The sequence below is a fragment of the Pteropus alecto genome, unplaced genomic scaffold, assembly GCF_000325575.1.
Source record: "Pteropus alecto unplaced genomic scaffold, ASM32557v1 scaffold45, whole genome shotgun sequence".
In the NCBI taxonomy this organism is placed as follows: domain Eukaryota; kingdom Metazoa; phylum Chordata; class Mammalia; order Chiroptera; family Pteropodidae; genus Pteropus; species Pteropus alecto.
Genome location: NW_006442491.1, coordinates 31,276,966 through 31,297,185, shown reverse-complemented (window position 1 = coordinate 31,297,185; position 20,220 = coordinate 31,276,966). Strand labels below are relative to the sequence as shown.

The following is a 20,220-nucleotide window of genomic DNA, read 5'->3' as shown; positions in this document are numbered from 1 at the left end:
AACTGACACAGCCACTGTACAAAACAGTATAAAAGGTTCCATAAAAATTTTAAAATAGGACTGCCACATAATCCAGCAATTCTACTTCTGGGTATTTATGCAAAGGAAAGCACTAACTCAAAAAGATATGTGCACCCCCATGTTTATTACATCATTATTAACAATAGCCAAGGCATGGAAGCAACTTAAGTGTCCATCGAAAGATGAACAAGAAAAGTGTAGTATACATACGCAACAGAATATTATTCAGCCACACAAAAAAGGAAATCCTTCCATTTGTGACAACATGGATGGACGTTGAGGGCATTATGCTAAGTGAAATAAGTCAAACAAAGACAAATACTGTATGATCTCATTTATATGTGACATCTTTAAAAACAAAACAAAACAAAAAAATCCCTTACTCACAGATACAGAGAACATATTGGTGGTTGAGGAATATGTGAAAGGGGATCAAAAAGTATCTTTCAGTTATAAAATAAGTCAAGGGGATGTAATAGCAGCATGGTGACAAGTCAAGAGTGTAATATATATTTGAAAGTGCTAAGAGAGTAAATCTTAAAAATTCTGATCATAAGAAAAAAATCTGTAATTATGTGTGATGATGGACGCTAACTACTTATTTTGGCAATCATTTTGCAATATGTACATAAAACTGGATCACTGTTATATAGCTAAAACTAATAATGTCAATTATACCTTAATAAAAAAGCAACTTAATATTCAAAAACTATATAAAAATCACAGAATACGCTATAAATGACCAAAAAAAATTTCACACTGAATGTATTACAAATTAGAAGCTAAATAAATGGCTTATATAGCTATAACCGATAACAAGGCTAAGACACATACACACAAAATAGCACATACATAAAGATTACAAGTGTGTATGCATGTTGGCAGTGGTATGCACGTGTGTACACGTGCATACCACTGCCAACAGACCAAACAGCTTGAGAAGGCTACAAATGGGACTTTATGGTCTCCAAGTTGTTGGTGAGTAGATAAAAGTGTGAATTTTCTTTTTCAGGGGTAGAGGGGAGAAGTGTTCTAAAACTGGATTGCGGTGATGGATACACAACTGCAGAAATTTACTAACACCAAAGAGTACACTTAAAATGAATAAATTCACGGTAAGTTATACCTCAATAAAGCTATTTTTAAAAACCCCACTTCTGCTTAGATCCCAATAGGCAGCACATAGGGACAAAGCTCCTAGAGAACCTGAGGAAATGCAGCCTTTTCAGGGCAATCATGTGCATTAATCTGGGGCCACTATGACAGAGAAGAGAAAAATAAGTACATAATGATTTTGGTAAAATGTAATACATCTAAGTGGAAAAGAGGTCAAATATACTATAAATCAAATTATTTTTAAAAATTTACATATACCCAAATGTACAGAAAAAAACTAAAAATATACTCTAAAATGTAAATGGGGGTAATGTCTACATGATGGATACAGTGGATTTTTATTCTCTTCATAGTCTTTTAGATTTTTCTAATATCTTACAAGTAACTATATGTATTACATTTACTCTCAGAAAGTTATTGATCAAACTCAGGTTCTCAAAGGAACTTATAGACTAGTTGGAAGAAAAGATACAACTGAAATACCAACTACAGATTTATAATTATAATCCCTTTCCTTTCAGGCAGCTAAACCTAGTTTGAACTGCCTGAGGCTATAAATTTAGTCTTTATCTCACTTAGTGAGTAAATTTGTTTCACCAAAGAAATACTAATGTTTTTTTTTGCAGGGTGCTATCCCAAGCCCCACTGGGGATGTTGCATAATCCACAGTGTGTGCATCCAAAAAACAATCCTGAATGCTGAAACACTTCTGTCCCCAGGAGTACAAGTGCCAAATGGATCACACAGACAGCAACTTAACTGCTAAGAGGTTAAGAAGAGTCAGTAGGTATTCCATGGTCCAAGATGTCCCAGAGGCTGTGAGTCTTAAGCTGAAATCTGAAGGATATGTAGATTTGGACAGGCAAAGTACAACAAGGAACCATCTCACGCAGGAAATAGTGTGAGCAAAGTGACAGACATAAGAAAAGTACACAGCTCCTTTGGGGAATAGTGGACCTAGAGACTGAGATCAGATCATACAGGTTCCTCAATACCAAGCTGAAGAAGTTCATGATTTAATGTACAACACGAAGCCAGTAAAGGTTTTTTTGAAATGAATGAAAACTTAATGAAAGTCAAATGTAGGACCTTTGGGCTGGTAATGGTTTGCAGAATGGAGCTGAGGAAGAGAACATATGCAAGGACACTTTTAAAATGCGAAAGGTCACATTTATGAACTAGGCACAGTACTAGGTGTTTTATATGCTTCTTATTTCACATACTAACCATTTTATTTACAAGGAAGAAGACTCGGAGAGATTAACTAACTTGCCTCAAGTCAAACAGTTAATAAAGATTAGATTAAATCAGTCTCACACTACAGGTCTACCCTCTTCCTGCTACTCAAGGCTCTCAGGTAGGAATAATGGCAGAGGAATGAACTAGAGTAGAAGCACTAGGAACAGCAATAGAAAAGGATGATGTGAAAAAGGACAGCCAGATGAGAACCAGGGAGAGGAAGAAGTCAAAGATGAATCTGAGATTTTGAATAAGACTTATCAAAACAACAACAACAAAAAACAAAACCCTTCATCTCACACTTAGGGGGAAAAAAAAAAAAACACCTATAAAGAAAGGGACTATAGCTAATGCTGTGCTTGTGCAGAGTACTCTTCCACAGCCAGAAACTACACCTTCTAAGGATAAAATGTGTTTGAAGTTATCTGTATTCTTACTACAATCCTTTCCCTTAATTAGGAAACATTTTTATCATAAGTCAATATTCTGACTGACTGAATAGACTCCACCACTTACTTTTGATCCAGGGCAAACCACTCTATGGGCACGAGCATCAAATCTCACTCAACTACACACATAATTTATCACGAGGCTATTCTTTCTGGGTTTTATACCGAAACTTTGGAAAATGCTACACATTATATTCCCCCTTGTTGGAGATGCACTTTAAAGGGTTCAAGAACTCCAACAGTAAGTTTAGCATTGAGTTCCCTCCATTACTTGGCCACAGAGACACTTTATTATGGAACACACTTTGGAAAGTAGTGATATAATCAATTCATTTCCCATTCTTTTTTTTTCCTCTTTGAAATGCTGACTCTGAAATCATGAAAGTTTGCTGTTGCAAAGCAAAATCATTTATATCAGTGTGTATAAGTTGAAAAAAAACCTGGTCTTTGCCACATACAAATTTATTCTACCTTTTGTGATTTATGCAAGGCATCATGTTAGGAACTCGTGTGTGGGGACAGAAGTTTTGCTGAGTTTTTAAATACACTCCTCAATAAATCTTCATTTTATTTTATGTTCCTATAGCACTGTACATATCTAAACCAAAATCTCTTAAATTCCTCATAATTATCTGTACTAAAGAGCCAAACTCCTTACCATGGCAAAGAGCCTCATGTAATCTGGCACCTGTCAACTTCATCTAATACCACTCCTTGCTTCTATGTTCCAGCCACAAAGCCTTCTTTCTGTTCCTTGAACCAGGCAAGATAGTTCTCCCTGCCTGTAATATTGCTCTTCCATCTAATTTGACATTGAGCATCACTGTCAGCTGTCAGCTCCTCAAAAGGGCCTTCCACTATTACCTACCTCATCTCTGTCATTATGTTAACAGGATTAATTCTCATCTGAAATATCTCTGACTTGTTATTTCCTATTTGTAAACACCTTAGGGCAGAGACTCTGTATGTCTTTGTCTCTATATGCCCAAAACCTTCAGCACTGTCTGGCATATAGCAGACATTCGTTAAACATTTGTTGCATTAACTAATGGAGAGTCAATATGTCAGTCATTCAGCTAAAACATAAATTCTCAGTCTGGATTGGAGACTATTCTTTGAGGATCAGTTATTACAGTCCCAACAGAACCTAAGAATTCAGTTGTATCTGTCAGATAAACAAATGACCAACTTGCCTGCCATAATTAATTTCTGTTCATTCAAAAGAGCTTCAAGAAAGAAGTGAATTTGAAATCTGTCCTGTATTACTGTTCATTATGGATGGCGGTGCTTATACTTTTGTTCCGGGGCTTTGCACTTACTGTCCCATTTGCCTGGACAGCTTTGTCCCTGGAGAGCTTGCATGGCTCACTGCCCACTTCGTTCAGGCTTCTTTTCAAACGTCATCTCTTTTCAGAGATGCCTTCCTGGACCATCCTATCTAAAAGATCACCCACCTCAGCCACTCTCCATTCCCTTACCCTATTTTTCTAAGTAAATTTTATCAGACATATTAATTTGCTTTCTTGTTTACTGTGCTTCTCTCTCCACTAGACTGTAAGCTCCATGAGCAGGTACTTTTGTGTTTTGTTCAGTGCAATCCCCCTGGACATCTACCACATATCTGTTGTACTATTTTCAAAAGCTACATACCCCTGACTGATTTTTCCATCAAAAGCAGTATCATTCTTCACATTTATTCTGCTCAACTGTAACAAACAGGAAGAGGTAGAGACAACTGACTATAAGATCACATGACAGAATAACCCTAAAATGACAAAACTGAGGTGTTAGGGTAGGACTATTTTTAAATTTTTAAAAAATGTGTTGGAAAAAAAGGGGGGAGCCTACGTAAATATGCATACTACAGTCCCTGAAAGTTAAAATATTACATAGCTCCTAGAATTTTAATGTTAGATAAGGGATTAAATATTTGTCAACAAATCCTTTTTATATCTCCTTAGTGATGATCATGTCTATAAAACCAATTTGTAAGCTTACCCTTGATTTGGGAAAGTATGACACATCAGATAATTTTAGAGAATGCTCCACAGGTATTCACAATGTATCAGCAAGCTCTAGGTCTAATTAGGTTATCTTATTTGTCAACAGGTGAAGATGTTCTGATACTTTAAAATATTAGCAATATATAAATGAAAAAAGCGTTATTGATTTTAAAATACTCAAACTAGAAATGGAAAATCTATTATTTTGTCTTTAAATAAGGGATATACTTTACTTTTTCCACAAAGTTATCTTTGGAAATTTCTAACAATATGCCATAAAAATAAGTAAGTAAATAAAACCATGTACCACAATAAATCAATGACGACAGACTAATCTAAATTCCAAGTTCTTCCTGTTGAATGAATGGCTGGACCTAAGTCTAGCCTCTTTCCCACAGGCCCTATTGAAGACTTTTGGAATAAAAGCTCTGCTTTCCAATGCCATCTCACAAACACGTGATATAAGCTGGTCCCAGATGTGTGCCTTTTCCTTAGATATTTCCTCCACTTTAGAAAACCATTCCTGAAGCTTTACATTTGAGGAAAGGGAAAAAGATCCAATGAATGAAAACTATCCAGCATATGCACATCAAGAACATACCCCAACACCTCTATCCACCCTCTCTGCTTTTTAATCACAGGAACAGACCACTTAGAGTTAAATACAAATTCTTTATGTTGCCTACAAAGCTCTATGTGATCTGGTCCCTACATACCTCTCTCTTCTTCACACACTACTCTAGCAAAATGGATTTTCCTCAAACATTCCATTATTCCAAGCTTGTTCCCATCCTTGAGCTCCTGTACTTTCTAGTCACCTTTGCACTTTCTATCCCCTCTGCCTGGAATATTCTGTCCCTTCATCTTGCCATGGCTAGTCTCAGCTCAAATGTCACCTCTTCAGAGAAGTCTTCTTCAGCGGTCACATCGGTCTCACTTATCATTATCTGAAATTATCTAATTCATTTATTTGTATTCTTATTTCTTTCCCCCACTAGAACAAAAGCTCCCCAAGGGAAGGAACCTTGTCCATTTTTGTTTCTTCACTGTATTCCCAAAGATCAACGGGCAGCTCAACAAAGTTATTAAATGAAAAAGAGAACAAATTAATTCCAAAGCAAAAGCATTGCTCTCAAACCCATCCAATCCTGTATAGGATGTGGTTTCCTTTTGTCCCAGCTCTCAACTAGCAGAATTCAAGTAATGAGCAAAGTAGAGAGAATTCCCTTGCCCTGATAAAAGGAAATGAAAGATAAAGGGTCTTAAGAGGGAAAAGGCTAAGGTAGATCAAGAGTCCCAGCAATCGTGCAAAAACTGGAGACACACAGAAAAAGACCAAAAATTCGACTATGGGGGCCCAAGGGAAGGAGAAAAAGAGCTCTGGTAAGATCCAAGAGTAAAAGTTCCCTTCTGTGCCCTGAGGAAAAATAATACTTGTGCGTCTACCATGTGGCAAGCACTGGCCACCTAAATACAGCAGTAAACAAACGAAAACAAAAACAAAGAAAGGTTCTCAAAGTTTTACTTCCCAGCAGTTGAGAAAGACAAGTAACAAGTAAACTATCAACTATAAACAAGTAAACTATAATTACACATAATAAGCAATGCTATTAAGTAAATAAAACTAGGGCGATGTGCGATGAAGAGTTGAAGGAAAGCAGTCCTTAGACAGGTTGGTCAAAGCAAGCCTAAACTGAATGAAACCTGGGAGGACAGAGAGTCAGCCTTGCAAAGATCCACTATTGGTAATTTCCAAGCAGACGAAAGGCACGTCCAAAGGCTTTGTGGTGGCCATGAACTTGAGACATTTAAGAAAAAGGTCGGGTCAGGATGGCTACCGTGGCTAAAAAGGAGAAGAGATGGGTGGAAGAGGCAAACAATGGTCATCTCAGGTGGAACTCTGCAAACCACAGTAGTAACTCAGTGGATCTTCATAGCCACTTTACGAGGTAGATTATGTTTTGAACCCCACTTTGCAGATAAAGAAATGGAGGCTCGGCCAGATGAAGTGAATAGCCGTAAATTACGCTCCTTGGGAGAAGCTAAATCTGGAACGAACAAAGCCCATGCTCCGAATTAACACATCACAGCGTTTCCCTCCAGTGGGAGACCACTACCCCATGTTACAGGGCAGGTGCACCGAAACCCTGGAGCATGGACTAGAATTTAATCCTCACAAACAACTCAGCAAAGTGAGACACGAGGCCCAGTTTGGAGTCGGGGAGAATGAAGCACGGGAAGTTAAGCTCCCCGTCCTCCATAGGAAAGTGAGTCCAGGGAAAAGGCGGCCGGAATTCCCGGTCCGGCAGCCGGGCAGGCCGCGCCGCCGCTCTCCGCTCACGTTGCGGGTGGCCCGGGACGCTGAGAACGGACACGCGGGCGTGACCAATGAGAGGCGGTCTTCCCGAGGGGCACAGCGACGGCGCAACCAATCAGCACGGCGCTAGAGGAGAAGGGGCGGGTGCTCGGACTGCTCACGTTAGGCCGCGCCGCGGCTGCCCTCGCCCCTCACAGGCCCGGGGGCTGCCAGGTCTGGGCCTAAGGCCTGGGACCACGCGAGATGAGGCAAGAGCCGTAGCGAAGGCCAAGACCTTACCCGAGGGCTCTGCCCGAGGCACAGGCCCACATTTTGCTCTCGCCCAAAGGCGCGGTCCTTGCTTCCCAGCGCTCGGAAGTACACAGGGAGCGCCTCATCCCTCCCCCAGCGGGATTCCCAGAGGCCACCTTGCCAGGCCGTGCATGCCCCAGCCCTACCTTGTGGGAATACGGGAACGGAGGAGAAAATCTCAGCCGCAGACTGTAGCCGTCACTACCTACTCTTACCGCCGCTCCACCTCACATTCAAACCCCGGCAAAATGGCGCGGCGGCGAGGCTGTGGCCGGGGCGCATGCGTGAATGGGCAGAGAGGCAGGGGGCGGGGCCAAGAGCGCTCGAGCCCCACCCAAGTTCGAATGGCCAATCTCAGGCTTGAATGACCCTCCTCTGTGTTTGCACTGACGTCACAAGCGACAATGCCCTTTGGCTCGAACCATTCTAACGTGCATCATAATCCCCATTTTCCTGAGATGAACACAGAGTTACTGAGTGGCTGGCTGCTGGATTGTGACCTATTTTAATGTCAGGGCTTGATATCAGGCACAAAGTAAATCATATAACTTTTGAACAAACTGCTCCGGTCTGTAGTGTCACAGAACAGAACTTACTGCCCCTCATGGAGCCTATGTTTTAGAGGGAGAAACGGAATAAACAAGATAATTTAAGATCTTGATAAGTGCTACAAGGAGAAAATAAAAAAACAATACGGCAGGCAGTGACTTGGAAGGTCAATGGGATGGTCAGAGAAGGCCTCTAAACAAGTGACAATTGATTCGAATTTCAACGAGGAGACAGCTGTGTGAAAATCAGCCAGGAAAGCATTTCAGGAGGAGGGGATGCCAATAGCAAAGGCTCTGAGTCAGGAATGAACTAGGCTGTGGCTTAACGAAGTGGAGCAGGTCAGGAGATGAAGTCAGGCCAGCCTAGGCCAAAGTTAGGACAGCCTACAGTTAAGATGACTGTGCCTTAAGTGCATGACCACCAAATTTATATTTTAAAAGGACCACCAGCTGCTGCTTGGAGAATGGACTGTATCAGGAGGTAAGAGCTTGAAGTAAGAAGGCTGTTGGAGGTCTCCAGGAAGGATATGTTAATGGCCTGGACTAGGGTGCATAGCAGTGCATAGATAGAGAAGTGGACAGCCTTAGGATATATTTTAGAGGTAGAACCCTTAGGCTCTCATGATACATTGAGTGTGGGAAAGAGAAGAACCAATGGTGGCTTATGGAAATCCTAGCCCTCAGTTTTGGCCACCTCCTCTGCCTCCCTCAACAGGCCCAGTTGTCTCTCCACTCTGAGCCCATCCCTTGGAATTGCTAGCTTGCTACTCCTGGGACCGAAAGGTATATTCTTTTGGTCATCATTTGAGGAAATATAAGAACACAAAATTATATAGACACTGAGAACTGCAGAGCTCTCAGCACATAATGACTCTGTCTAAACCTCTGCACTATAAGATGACAAAACTGCTACATGGCTTCCAGCAGCACGAGCCCCTTGCCCTAGGGTAATTGAAGCACAGGGAGGTTAAGCTCAATGCTGCCAGGGGGATTTTCTGTTTTTCTAGCCAACAGCTGAGGATGGGCCCCAACTTCCCTTAATTATATAGAGCATTAAAACTGTGATGCTAGTGGGGATGGGGGATGGGGGAGGGATGCTAAAAAGGCCTTAAAACTGTGAACTCTTCCTCTGTCCCTTTGAGATGTATATGTATCTTCTACAATTCAAGAATGTCTTTCTCCAGGACCTGAAAGTCATTCCTTTGAAATGTAATCATCAGAAAGGTAGATCCTCTGCCTCCCAGTCTGTGTGGGAGGCTGGTCCCCTAATTTTGGTCATTGCCAGCTAGCAGACACAGCTAGCCTAATCACTTTTACACTGACCAACCCTTTGTAACTTTTCACTTGGGCCCCTGCTCTCTCCCCTCGTTCTCTACTCCCTCATTCTCCATTTAAATTGCCCAACCACATCTGCCCAAGTCAGAATGGAACTCAGCTTTTTCACCTATTGTCAGTAGTTTCCTGAATAAAATGTTTTCACCACTTTAACAATGTCCAGCTATGTTTATCTTTGCACCCTAGCTACAAACATGTAAAAGCAATTCCAACCGATAAAATGTAAAAAGTTGCTGTTAGTGAAAAGTTTATGGATATAACTTTTTGGTAAAATTACTCAACATCTCTTATCATAGCCACAAGATCTGGCCCCTGCCTACCTGTCAGACCTCATCACCTTCCTCCCTCCTGCCTTCCACTCTCAGCTCAGCGGCCCCCGCTTCCTTTCTGTTTTTCCAAGTTCCTCAGAGCATTCATACTTTCTCTTCTCTCTGCCTGGAATGCTTTTCTTCTAGATCCTGAATGACTGGCTCCCCTCCCGCCCCAGTACATTCAGTCAGATTCTAGCTCAAATGTCACCTCCTCAAAGAGGCCTTCTACCCTGTCTGAAATTACCCACTCCCCACCACCCAATAATGTGACATTTGGGGTTGCCAGATTAGAAAAGGAAATACAAGACACCCAGTTTAATGTGAATTTCAGAAAAGCAATGCACAATTTTTTCGTAAATATTGCATTGGATACACTTATACTCAAAAACACATTCACATTGAACGAGGTGTCCTGTATTTTATCTGGCAGCCCTATCTCCATTATATCATTCCATTTTCTTCATAGCATTTATCACTTCTGCAATTGTCTCTTTGTTGTTCCCCCCACCACCTAAGGACCCTATTAGAATAAGGACTTCATCTTCTTCACAGCTGTACCCCCAATACCTAGCACAGAGTAACTGCTCAATAAATATTTGTTGAATGTTGAAAGAAATGCCCTATGTAAATAGGTGAATCCACTGAGAAAGGTATAAGTTATTAGGACATTGGTGAAAAGATGTATTTTTACTATGGTAGCAATACTACGAGTAATCACCTTAATGATACTAATCTGCTCTCCTGGACATTTTCCTCCAGTCCAGGTAAGAACGACCCTGATGACTTAACGGTTTTCCATCTCTGAGAGCTAATCGTAAGAAGGCTGTCTGGCACCTTGCGTGGGTCTGGCATCTCTGTGCCAGAAGCCCTCACGCTGTGCCAAGGTTACCACGTCTGTGGACAAAGCTCCAGCGATGCTCTCTCCTCTCAATCTTTGCAGCCACAAGAACCAAGTAGGAAAGGGTCATGGAAAGGCTTGCATGCCCGCCCTTTCCACTCTCCACGGGGCATGGGTGATACCTGGATTCTCTTGCGAATCCCCATCCCCACACCCCACCATATACACTCACTCTTAGGTTTGCCCAAACTGCTAATATATCATGTTGGAATCCAAGGAAAGTAATCTAGCCGCTTTGAGGAGCAAGAGCTAAGTAGGGGTAGACCTCAGAGACATGGCAGGTTGGGTTCCAGACCACCAAAGCAAGTATCGCAATACGTACAATGAGTTATAACATCTTTGCTGGGGAGGGTCTTGCTTTTAATTTGTAAAAAAATGCAACATCTGTGAAGCCCGATAAAGTGGAGCACAATGAAACGAAGTGTGCCCGTACACATGTAGTTTTCTTTCTTTCTCGTCCCCGATAAAACAATCTGTCTAGTGTAAGAAGAGACTTTCTGAAAAGACGGATTATCTATGGTGTGCTCCACAAGCAAGAAAATTTTACCTTTTATTTGGATTCAAAACAGCATGGACACATCTGGCTGTGCTTGAAAAGAACAAGGCTTCTTTGGGTTCGATGTCACTTTTCAAGTCCACCAACATGCAGAAGAGTGTGGATAGCTCAAACTGAGAAGTGTCGCATTGTGGTTCCTTACCTTTTTCGAAATGGAGGCAACTTTCTTTTCAAACATGGTAAAAAATTCACACACTACAAAAACATTTGGTCTTTCACTAATTAGGACATCAGCTATAGGTAATGTATTGAACATTTATGTCCTCTATGCCCTTATTTTTCAAATGTTTTTTATCTGATGTTCTCTCAGAGGCACGTGAGTCTCCCATCATGATTCTAGCTTTGTCTTGTTAGTGTACTTCAGTGGGCTTTTGGTTTCTATTTTGAAGCTATTAGGTATTTAAAGGTTTGTGCCATTTCTTTTTGATAGTCTACCGTTTGACAGTGTGTTTTATTCAAAAGCTTATCAGCTTGATATATGTTTTAAATATTTACTTATTGCATGTGAGCCCACATTCGTTTTCTGTTCCAGAGCCAGCAGATGTCAGTACTGTGCTGTGTTCTCCGCCCACTGGGCCCCATGCCCTAGGTCAGCAGTCCCTAGCCTTTTTGGCAGCAGGGACTGGTGCTTCTGTGAGAATTTAATGCCTGACAATCTGAGATGGAGCTGAGGCGGTGATGCGGCGCTGAGGGGTGGCTATGAATACAGATGAAGCTTCGATGGCCCTCTGCTCACCTCTTTCTGTGTGGTCTGGTTCCTAGCAGATAGGGTCGTGGCCCACCCGGGGGGTTGGGGACCCCTGCCTCAGGTGATCTACATCTGTCTGCTATCTAACACATCAAAACAGCCCTTCTCTTGTGGGAAATCCCTCCTTAGGGAGGGTCTGAAGGGAGCATCAAGGATGCAGTGGAGGAAAAGGATGGGGACCGGCGCTAATGGCCCTCAAGCACTGAAAGGCGATATGGGCAGTGTTTAAGAGACAGCATCTGGAGCCAGACTGCAGCCTTCAAATCTAGCTGCGTGGCCTTAGGCAAGATCACTGACCTCTCTGAGCCCCAGGTACCCCTCTATAAAAAATGGGGTGTGATGATAATAGTATGTAACTTATGGAGTACTCGTGAGAATTACAGGGGACGATGTGTACAGAGCAAATGCCTGGCACGTGAAGAATCCAGTCATTATTACCATTATCATTCTGCTGCTAGGTGCCGTCACAGAAATTAAGAAAAAAAAAAAAAAGCTGGCCAACATTTGTAATGAATGCAAGAGCATATAAAATGATCAATAGGGAAGCCCAGCTTGGGGAATAAACTTCTCTTTCTCTCTTCCTTTGGTGGAGACCGGAGTCTTGGGAATGTGGAGCTTCAAAACCAGAGCCCTTTGGGCACCCGTGGCCTATGGAATCAAGGGCTGAGCAATTTCCAGAACTCTCTGAGGGAAGCAGGTACCCAGGGTTGATTTCCACCATGGTGGGGATGTAGGGGAAGTGGGTCTTCAGGAGGCAGCTTCCTCTTGAAGCTGAGCAAGGCAAATGGAGAGTGGAATTGCCAGTAACCCAAGAAAGCACAGGAAATGACCTATTTTCCCCCAATTTGTGAACTGTTTTATGATCATCCCAGAGTTTCCATTGAAAAAAAGAATTCCTACATTCTTTCACCAAAAATTCACTGAGTACCCCCTATGTGTCTGATCCCATGTTCCATCGGGTAGGATTGTCAGAAAGAAAACAGCTATGATTCCTGCCCTCACGTGCTTACATCTTAGCTGGGGGAGACAGACCTCAAACAGACCACCGCAGATGGCAGTAGGCTCTGAGGACTCATGAAGTAGGCAACTGAAGAGTTAGCATTTGGCTGGAGCCCAGGAGTGGTGGAACCAACCAGCCATGGGACGATCTAGGGGAAGAGCATTCCAGGCAGTGGGAACAGCAAGGGCAAAGGCCCTGAGGCAGGAGTGAGTATAAACTCCCAAGAGGTCATGAATTGGTGACTTTTGAGGTGGGCAGTAAAGTGGAAAAATAAAGGCAGTTTATGAACTGGTGGGAAAGAGGTGAGAGGGAGAAAGGAGGAAACAGGGCTTCCTGGCTCAGCGCCAGCATCTGCTCACTTCCTCTGACATTGTCTCTGGTGGTCGCAGGTCCTTTCCTTGACTTCTAGATATTCATGCTAGCCATGACGAGATCCAAGGTATGACCCAACAAGGCTAGTGTAAGAGATCTGGTAAATATTGTTTCTAAGTCAGGCGTTTGCAACGCCCAGAGCTCAACTTACAAATGGGCCTTGGAATGCAGGCTCCTCAGAGACCAGCTCAACATTCTGCTGGACGCCCTGCTTGGTTTCCCCGCCCCTTTCCCCAGATTAACTAGTGACAGCAAGAGGCAGTGTGGTTGGTGTGATGGTGACAAGCGTGTGCTCTGAAGATAGAGTCTGGGTCTGAGTTTTACTCCGCCACTTCTCAACTTCGTGATCCAGGTACGCAGCCTTAGTGGGCCTCCCTGAGCCTCAGTTACCTTGACTAAAAAATGGGGATCTAATATTACTATCTACTTCACAGGGTTGTTGTGAGGTTTAAAGGACTTCCTGTATGAAAAGCATTTAGTGTCTGGAGCACAGTAGACCAAAAGGAAATGTTAGTTCTTTAAAAAGTTATATAGCCTGCTTATTGCTCACGTCCCCCCAAAAAAAGAAAAAAAAAAAAAAAAAAAAAAAAGATAGCATAAACCCTTCTGCACAAAAAGTTCTTCCTTCCAGCTTCCATGATTTGTGCACTGGCCCCTCCTACCGGTAGTGCTTGGTATTTTGCCTGCTGCAAAATCTATATGCCATTATTTGAGCTCAAATTCACTCGAAGTTTACTAGAACACGTATAATTATTAGACAAATCAAGATAAATTCTTACCGCAAATCTTAATTAGGTTAATAAAAAAGGGGCTCTAGAACTTTATGAAAAGATCAGTGTCTCTGGGAAAGATGAAAATTGTCTATTACATAAAATTATCCTTAAAGACTCAATCTTCAGTTCAACAGATAAAGTTGGCTTTTGTCTGGAAACAGGCATTAAAGAAAAATACTAGCTCTTTTTGTAAACAGCCAAAGGTGACCTTTGAAAATGGTTTGCTATTCACTTGACCCAGAAAACCCTACAAAATCACGCAAATCAAGAGGTTCAAATCGTCATGTCCACGTTAAGAACACTCATGAAACTGTGCATATCTGAACAGCTAGAAAGTATGTGAAAGATGTCACCTTACAGAAGCAATGGTGCCATTCCATTGTTGCAATGGCGGAGTTGGTAGGTGTGCCCAGGCCAAATAGTGGGGCTGGATTTGGGGTCAGTGGCCCAAAAAGAGTGCTGAATCTTTGCTGCACATACTTAAAAGTGCGAGAGTGATGCTGAACTTAAGGGTTTGGATGTAGACTGTCTGGTCACTGAGCACATCCAGGTGAACAAAGCTCCCAAGATGCAGCACAGAACATACAGAGCTCGTGGGCAGGTGAACCTCTACATGAGCTCCCCCCACCACACTGAGATGATCCTCACTGAGAAAGAGCAGATGGTTCCTAAACCAGAAGAGGAGGTTGCACAGAAGAAAAAGATATCCCAGAAACAAAAACTTATGGTCTGGGAATAAGTTCAGCATAAAATAAATGCTAATAAAAGTTTTTAAAAAATGAAAATAATTTTTGCTGGAATCTTTGGGGAGTCCCCAACTTTTCTCCTTCTCCTCTTGCTGTGGGCATGTAGCTGTGTTTACTAAGCTGGACACTCTTTTTTTAAAAAAAACATCTATTGCACCTGGTCTTCCTACACGGTCTCCCATCCAAGTACTAACCAGGCTCGACCCTGCTTAGCTTCCAAGATCAGATGAGATTGGGCACGTTCAGGGTGGTGTGGCCGTAGGCTGGACACCCTTAAGACATGATACAAATAACTGACCCAAAGACAATTTAGCAAATTTCTTAAACTGGACAACAAGCAAGTTATACAGATTTGCAAAAATTTCAGGGAACCACTCTGGTCCTTTGAAAGAAGAAATGTACTTTTGCCTAAAGTGTTTCAGTCTATTGGCAAAGTACAAAAACAGCATAATGCTGAAATTACTTTTCAAAATGCTTAAATAAGTAGCGCTATAAATAAGGTGGAACTGGCCCTTCCCATCCAGCAGCCTCGGCACACTCTCCATAAAGTGGGTTAAGCAGAAGTGACCAAAGAAAGCTGAAAGTATCTGCCACAGACGAACTTGTAGGTCCTACGATACCAAGTCACTGTAGTTGTCACTTTAGTTTCCCACCTCAGCGCTACTGACATTGGGGCTGTGTAATTACCTGTGATGGCAGCTGGTTAGCAGCACCCCTGGCCTCTGTTAACTAGATGTCAGTAGCAAATCTCTGCTCCTCCGACTCCAGTTGTGACAACCAAAAAAGTTTCCAGGACATTGCTAAGTGTCCCTTGGGGGCCGGACTGAAAGCCACTAGTTGGTACAGGTTGAAAACCACTGCTCTAGATAAAACCCAGGCACTACCTGCTCTGAAGAGACAGACTCGAAATCTTTCTAAGAGATAGGGTTGTCCTTCTGTTCCTCACCAGAAGTACCTGAAATGTAGTACCGCACAGAAGTTTCACTCGTGAGTTAATAAAGATGACAATGTATTAGTTAATTTCAGCAGTGGAATATTTTAAGTATGATAATGATTTACAACTTCAGACTATTTCAGAAAGAATGGATTTTGAATTTAGAGGCAGTAAAGCCAAGCCTAGAGTTTATCATCTTCATATGTGCGACTTCAGAATGACCTCCCAGCCAGTGACCAGTGGGCTACCCTGGGAGTCTTCCTTGTCATCTGGACCTCAGTGCCAGCAAGAGGGGATTTATGTCTTTTCCTGGAAACTCATGCACTGATCAAACCAATGAATGAGTGAAGGTAGATTCAAGAGATAAGAATCTTAAGATTAGATTTTTTCCCCTTTCATGTGGGACAGGGAAGAGAAAGAGGAGAATCTTATTTTAAAAAATTAAAACCCATACTTAATATTATCTCATTAATAATTATATACTTGCTGTAAGTTTATACCCTCTGCAAGAACAAACTAACTCAAAACTCTGGCTTGATCTATATATATACATTAATTACTACATTAAAAACGGCTTTACTTTTTAAAACTTTATTGATTTATGACCTGATTAAAGCATGGGATATTTTAACAGTATTATACATAATATTTTCACATAGAAAACTTTACATAGCATTTCATATTATATAATTCTGCTTATTCTTTCAAAAATGTATACATCCATTGGGCAAGGAATGCTTTTCATTAAATTACCAATATTAAATGCACTTAATCATCGTGTATAGATTAAACAAAAGTAGCTACTAACTTTTAGGCATTTTAAGGATGTAAAACATATATTTTGCACATAAAGAAATATTTGATGCAAATATGCAGATAAAATGAAAAAAAAATTAGAACACAGAAAAACTATACTTTTGATGAGTGTCTTTTTGTTTGAGAGCAAGGATTTCCAGATATAATCACTCTTTTAAATATTCAGCTTTGTTTTTTTTGTTTCTCAAACTACAAAGCTGCTGATGGTAAAACTCCAGGATTTCACTTGAGTTCAAGCTATGTCTACCTTAACACAAATATTGAAACAGAAATCAGAAAATGAAGTATTGAGAATCCAGCTTCTGTTTAAATAAATATCTATTTGCATCGTAACAACAAACATTTGAATCAGATGGTCATACTTGCATTTGTCAACAGGTTCCTTTAATAACTTTTAATAACTATTAAAGATTACTAAATGTATAGCCATAATCACAAAAGGACAACAAAAAAGTGTTTTTTTTTTCTTTTTTTGCATTTTGTACAAAAGTCACCTGTCAGAGGAAAATGTTGTGTTTCCAGATATTACACAATTTCCATAACATATGTTCTTTGGTTGTATGCAAGAAGTATCAGGGAAAAAGTGTATTTGACTCTAAAGATGCATATTAGAAATAAAATTTCCCATCCGTTTGTTGTTAAGATACCAAAGCTGGTGATTTCTATAAAGGACAATAAAGAAAAAACAAAATTGCTCAAAGCAGTAGTATTGTAACAAATGAAAAACTTCTCTAGAGACCCAGCACATATAATCAACATTTAAAGCATTCTGAGAAAGAAATAAGGCCTTGTAAATACTTTACTCTTCCCCATGACTTTGTTAACAAATGGTGGCCTGGCCTGGTGCTGCAGTCATACATACCCTTTTCACTAGTGTTTGAGTGGCACAAGCCACATTTACCATGAGACAGAATAGATTTACTCACAAAGTAGAATTTAAGCTGAATGGCTTATTATTGGAGGTAAGGGATTTCCTCTGTACGTCATGGTCTGCTGACAAGAAAAATTACCCTAAATGGTTTTACATCCAGTTTTCAAAGGTCCACGCTGGCACAATTCAAATGCCTCATTCGGAAAACTGAATCGTTTAAAAGACAAAGCTAAAAAGAAATTAAAACCTGAATGTTTCAGCAAGTAAGAAAATAACTTATGCATTTTTCATTCTGCAAGAGGAGGCAAAAATTAAAGAGAAGGCAATAATATACTGGAAAAGTCTTGCAGTCACATTTGATGAAGAAAATGTCACATGACAACTTCAGAAGGAAAGGAAAAATCGCAATGAGGGATGCAGCTGTACAGAAAATGTAATGAACATGTATATTCCTCATTTATACCTTTAGTACAAATGTTGATGGAGACGACTGACTGACTGAGGTTGTGATGAACCATAGTACCAGGGAGTAAGTCTCAGAACGTAGCTTCCACGTTGCAGTGTAAAGACGTAACGGATTCAGGACAAGTCAGTCAAATGTGCTAACATTTTCCATTCACAATGAAATACTCTTTCGCGGTCCCTTCCTGCTAAATTATATAGCTCCTCTTAAATGTATATAAATAATGTAAAAACATAAACCTCTTTATTTTTTCTTTGGTAAAGAAATTAAAACATTTTTGGGGAAAGAAAAAAGTAGACAGTACTGCTGGCCCAAATCAAACATTTCTCAAGGCTGTTAAAAACAAAAAAAAATTTAAGAAATTGGTTTCTTAGTAAACAAAAGCACCAGAAATCCTTCTCTATAAAGAAAAAATATCTAATTTTATAGATAGGTTCCCAACTTACTAACTTCTAAGGCACCAGAGTTGACATCAATACAACCCAATTTACAGGACTAAAGGGCATAGGTAGAAGTCTGAATGTTTTCATAACTCTGTGTAACACTTCTTCTAACGCTGAATGCTGCTCGAGGTGAGCAGTGGGTGAGAGGGCAGAGAATGAATTCTGTGTTCTCTTTCTCACTGACTCGGAATAAATTAAGCTTCCAAATATACTGCTTGCAGGCTTCTGGCCGTATTTGTATACTGCCTACCTTTACATAAGCTGCATCAGAATTCATTTCTACTGCAGCTAAGAGTATTGCACCATTGTTAACATAAAAAGGGCCTCAGAATCTAACCTTCCCAAAGAATTCAGCTCCTAGGCTCAAATTAACAGATGCACTGGGCAAACGCTACCTCCCGCCATGGTCACAGTTCAGCTACACTGGCCGCGCTACAGCTAGGTCTATTCTGGTCCGACTCATGACATGTGGCCAAGGAGGCTTAGGGAGCAACCCTTCTCTTGAGGGCCCTTTAATGGGGCCTGTGCAAAGCAGGGATACTAACAATTGGTACACTCACTATTCTGAGATAAAAAATAAAAGGTTTACTCAAATATAAATTAACTCTGTTAAATTACTATATCATATATTAGATTTCAGGGTGTGTGAGATGGACAATGTATTCTGGAAATTTTAATTTAATACCCATCCACCACAAATACTTACTTCAAGGAAAGCTAATAATCTTCATTAAATTTTTTACTTTTTCCTACAGACATTTTCTCCCCAAGTCACTAAAACAGGGAGTCAGGAGGCACTACATTTTTTTTAACCTTGCAAGCTCTTAATTCTAACTTAATTACTAAACTCTGCCTTCAATCAATATTCAACATCTTTTTGCGAAATACTTTAAAAATGACTCAGACATAAACAAAACGGGATAAAACACCTTCTGTCCCCTACCTTCCCCCAAACTAATCTAACTACAGCTGACTCACAACTGACAAAAACACTCAAACTTCTCTAACGCACTCAAACAACAACAAAAAACCCAGCATATTTTAGGTGGCACTTAGCCATTACGAGAAATTTTATTAACATACTCTCTAATAATCACGAACCTATACAGCTATGTTCAGCATTTTCAAGGAGAGTGACTTCCTCTGATGAAATGTTTACAGCCAGTCATGGGACTCTACTAGAAAATGACGGCGTATGCAGTGACAGATTTGACAGTAAAATGGAATGACAGAGATGAAACAGACTCCCCACCTACTATGTTAACTGGGTAAGCAACAGTTTAATGAAATACCACAACGCCTTAGTTAGGAACTCTGATGGGACCAGCGTAGAGGCCATCTTTATCCAGGCCACGCTGAGCTCCAAGATGCTGACTCCTTATTTCTATGATCTGATCCTTCAGGAGATGTGCCAGACAGAGGTGGCATGGTGAACGTTCTGCAAAGAAGCAGCAGTGGCCCGGGCTACCACACTGGTGACAGGGTCCCTGGTACCTGTGATGGCTCTTCTGGAATCCATATTTTGTACACAACACCTATTCGTAGGAAGAATTTCCGCAGAACTGCTCGGAGCTCAGGAATCAGGTCAAACTGCATAATTTCACACAAGTAGGGGTAGTACATTGAAGCATGTGCTTTAAACTTCAGATAGGAAAGAAGGAGAAGGATAAAATTAGACATGTAACTTTTTTGTTACTAGTTTTTCAAAAGTATTCATCTCACCCTGGAACTTCTTGCAATATTGGTACTTTTTCTTGCTAGTAGAAAGATGGTGCAAAAAAATCTGCCAATTAAAATCTCTTTTAATTTTATTTAACTCTAAACACAAATTATTGGTGGATAATCTTGCAACTAAAGTCAATTTTCATTTTAGTAAAGCAAGTTCTCAGTTCTAAACCAGTGTTTCCCAATCTCAACCCTCTCTCCCAACACAGTCACATTGAAAACCACCGTAGCTGTTTAATAGCAAG

The 20,220-nt window shown here is 40.8% G+C and overlaps 2 protein-coding genes and 2 pseudogenes across 3 annotated transcripts in view; 1 reads left to right on the top strand and 3 right to left on the bottom strand.

Annotated features, from left to right (window-relative positions):
- CSE1L (chromosome segregation 1 like) overlaps positions 1-7,761 on the bottom strand; it is a 38,194-nt gene extending 30,433 nt beyond the window's left edge. Inside the window, exon 1 of the mRNA XM_006921897.3 lies at positions 7,583-7,761. The gene's annotated coding sequence lies outside the window, so the exon portion shown is untranslated. The remainder of the gene's footprint in view (positions 1-7,582) is intronic.
- A 6,432-nt stretch (positions 7,762-14,193) lies between these two features.
- Positions 14,194-14,716, top strand: LOC107196386 (annotated as a pseudogene).
- Positions 14,717-14,868: 152 nt separating this feature from the next.
- LOC112471142 lies at positions 14,869-14,987 on the bottom strand (annotated as a pseudogene).
- A 1,245-nt stretch (positions 14,988-16,232) lies between these two features.
- Positions 16,233-20,220, bottom strand: part of ARFGEF2 (ADP ribosylation factor guanine nucleotide exchange factor 2) — an 83,681-nt gene continuing 79,693 nt past the window's right edge. Inside the window, exon 39 of one of the 2 annotated variants that reach the window (XM_025039705.1) lies at positions 16,233-19,891. In XM_025039705.1, coding sequence (XP_024895473.1) covers positions 19,715-19,891 — 177 coding nt within the window. In that variant the 3' untranslated portion in view covers positions 16,233-19,714. The remainder of the gene's footprint in view (positions 19,892-20,220) is intronic. The other variant, XM_025039706.1, reaches the window with a different exon arrangement.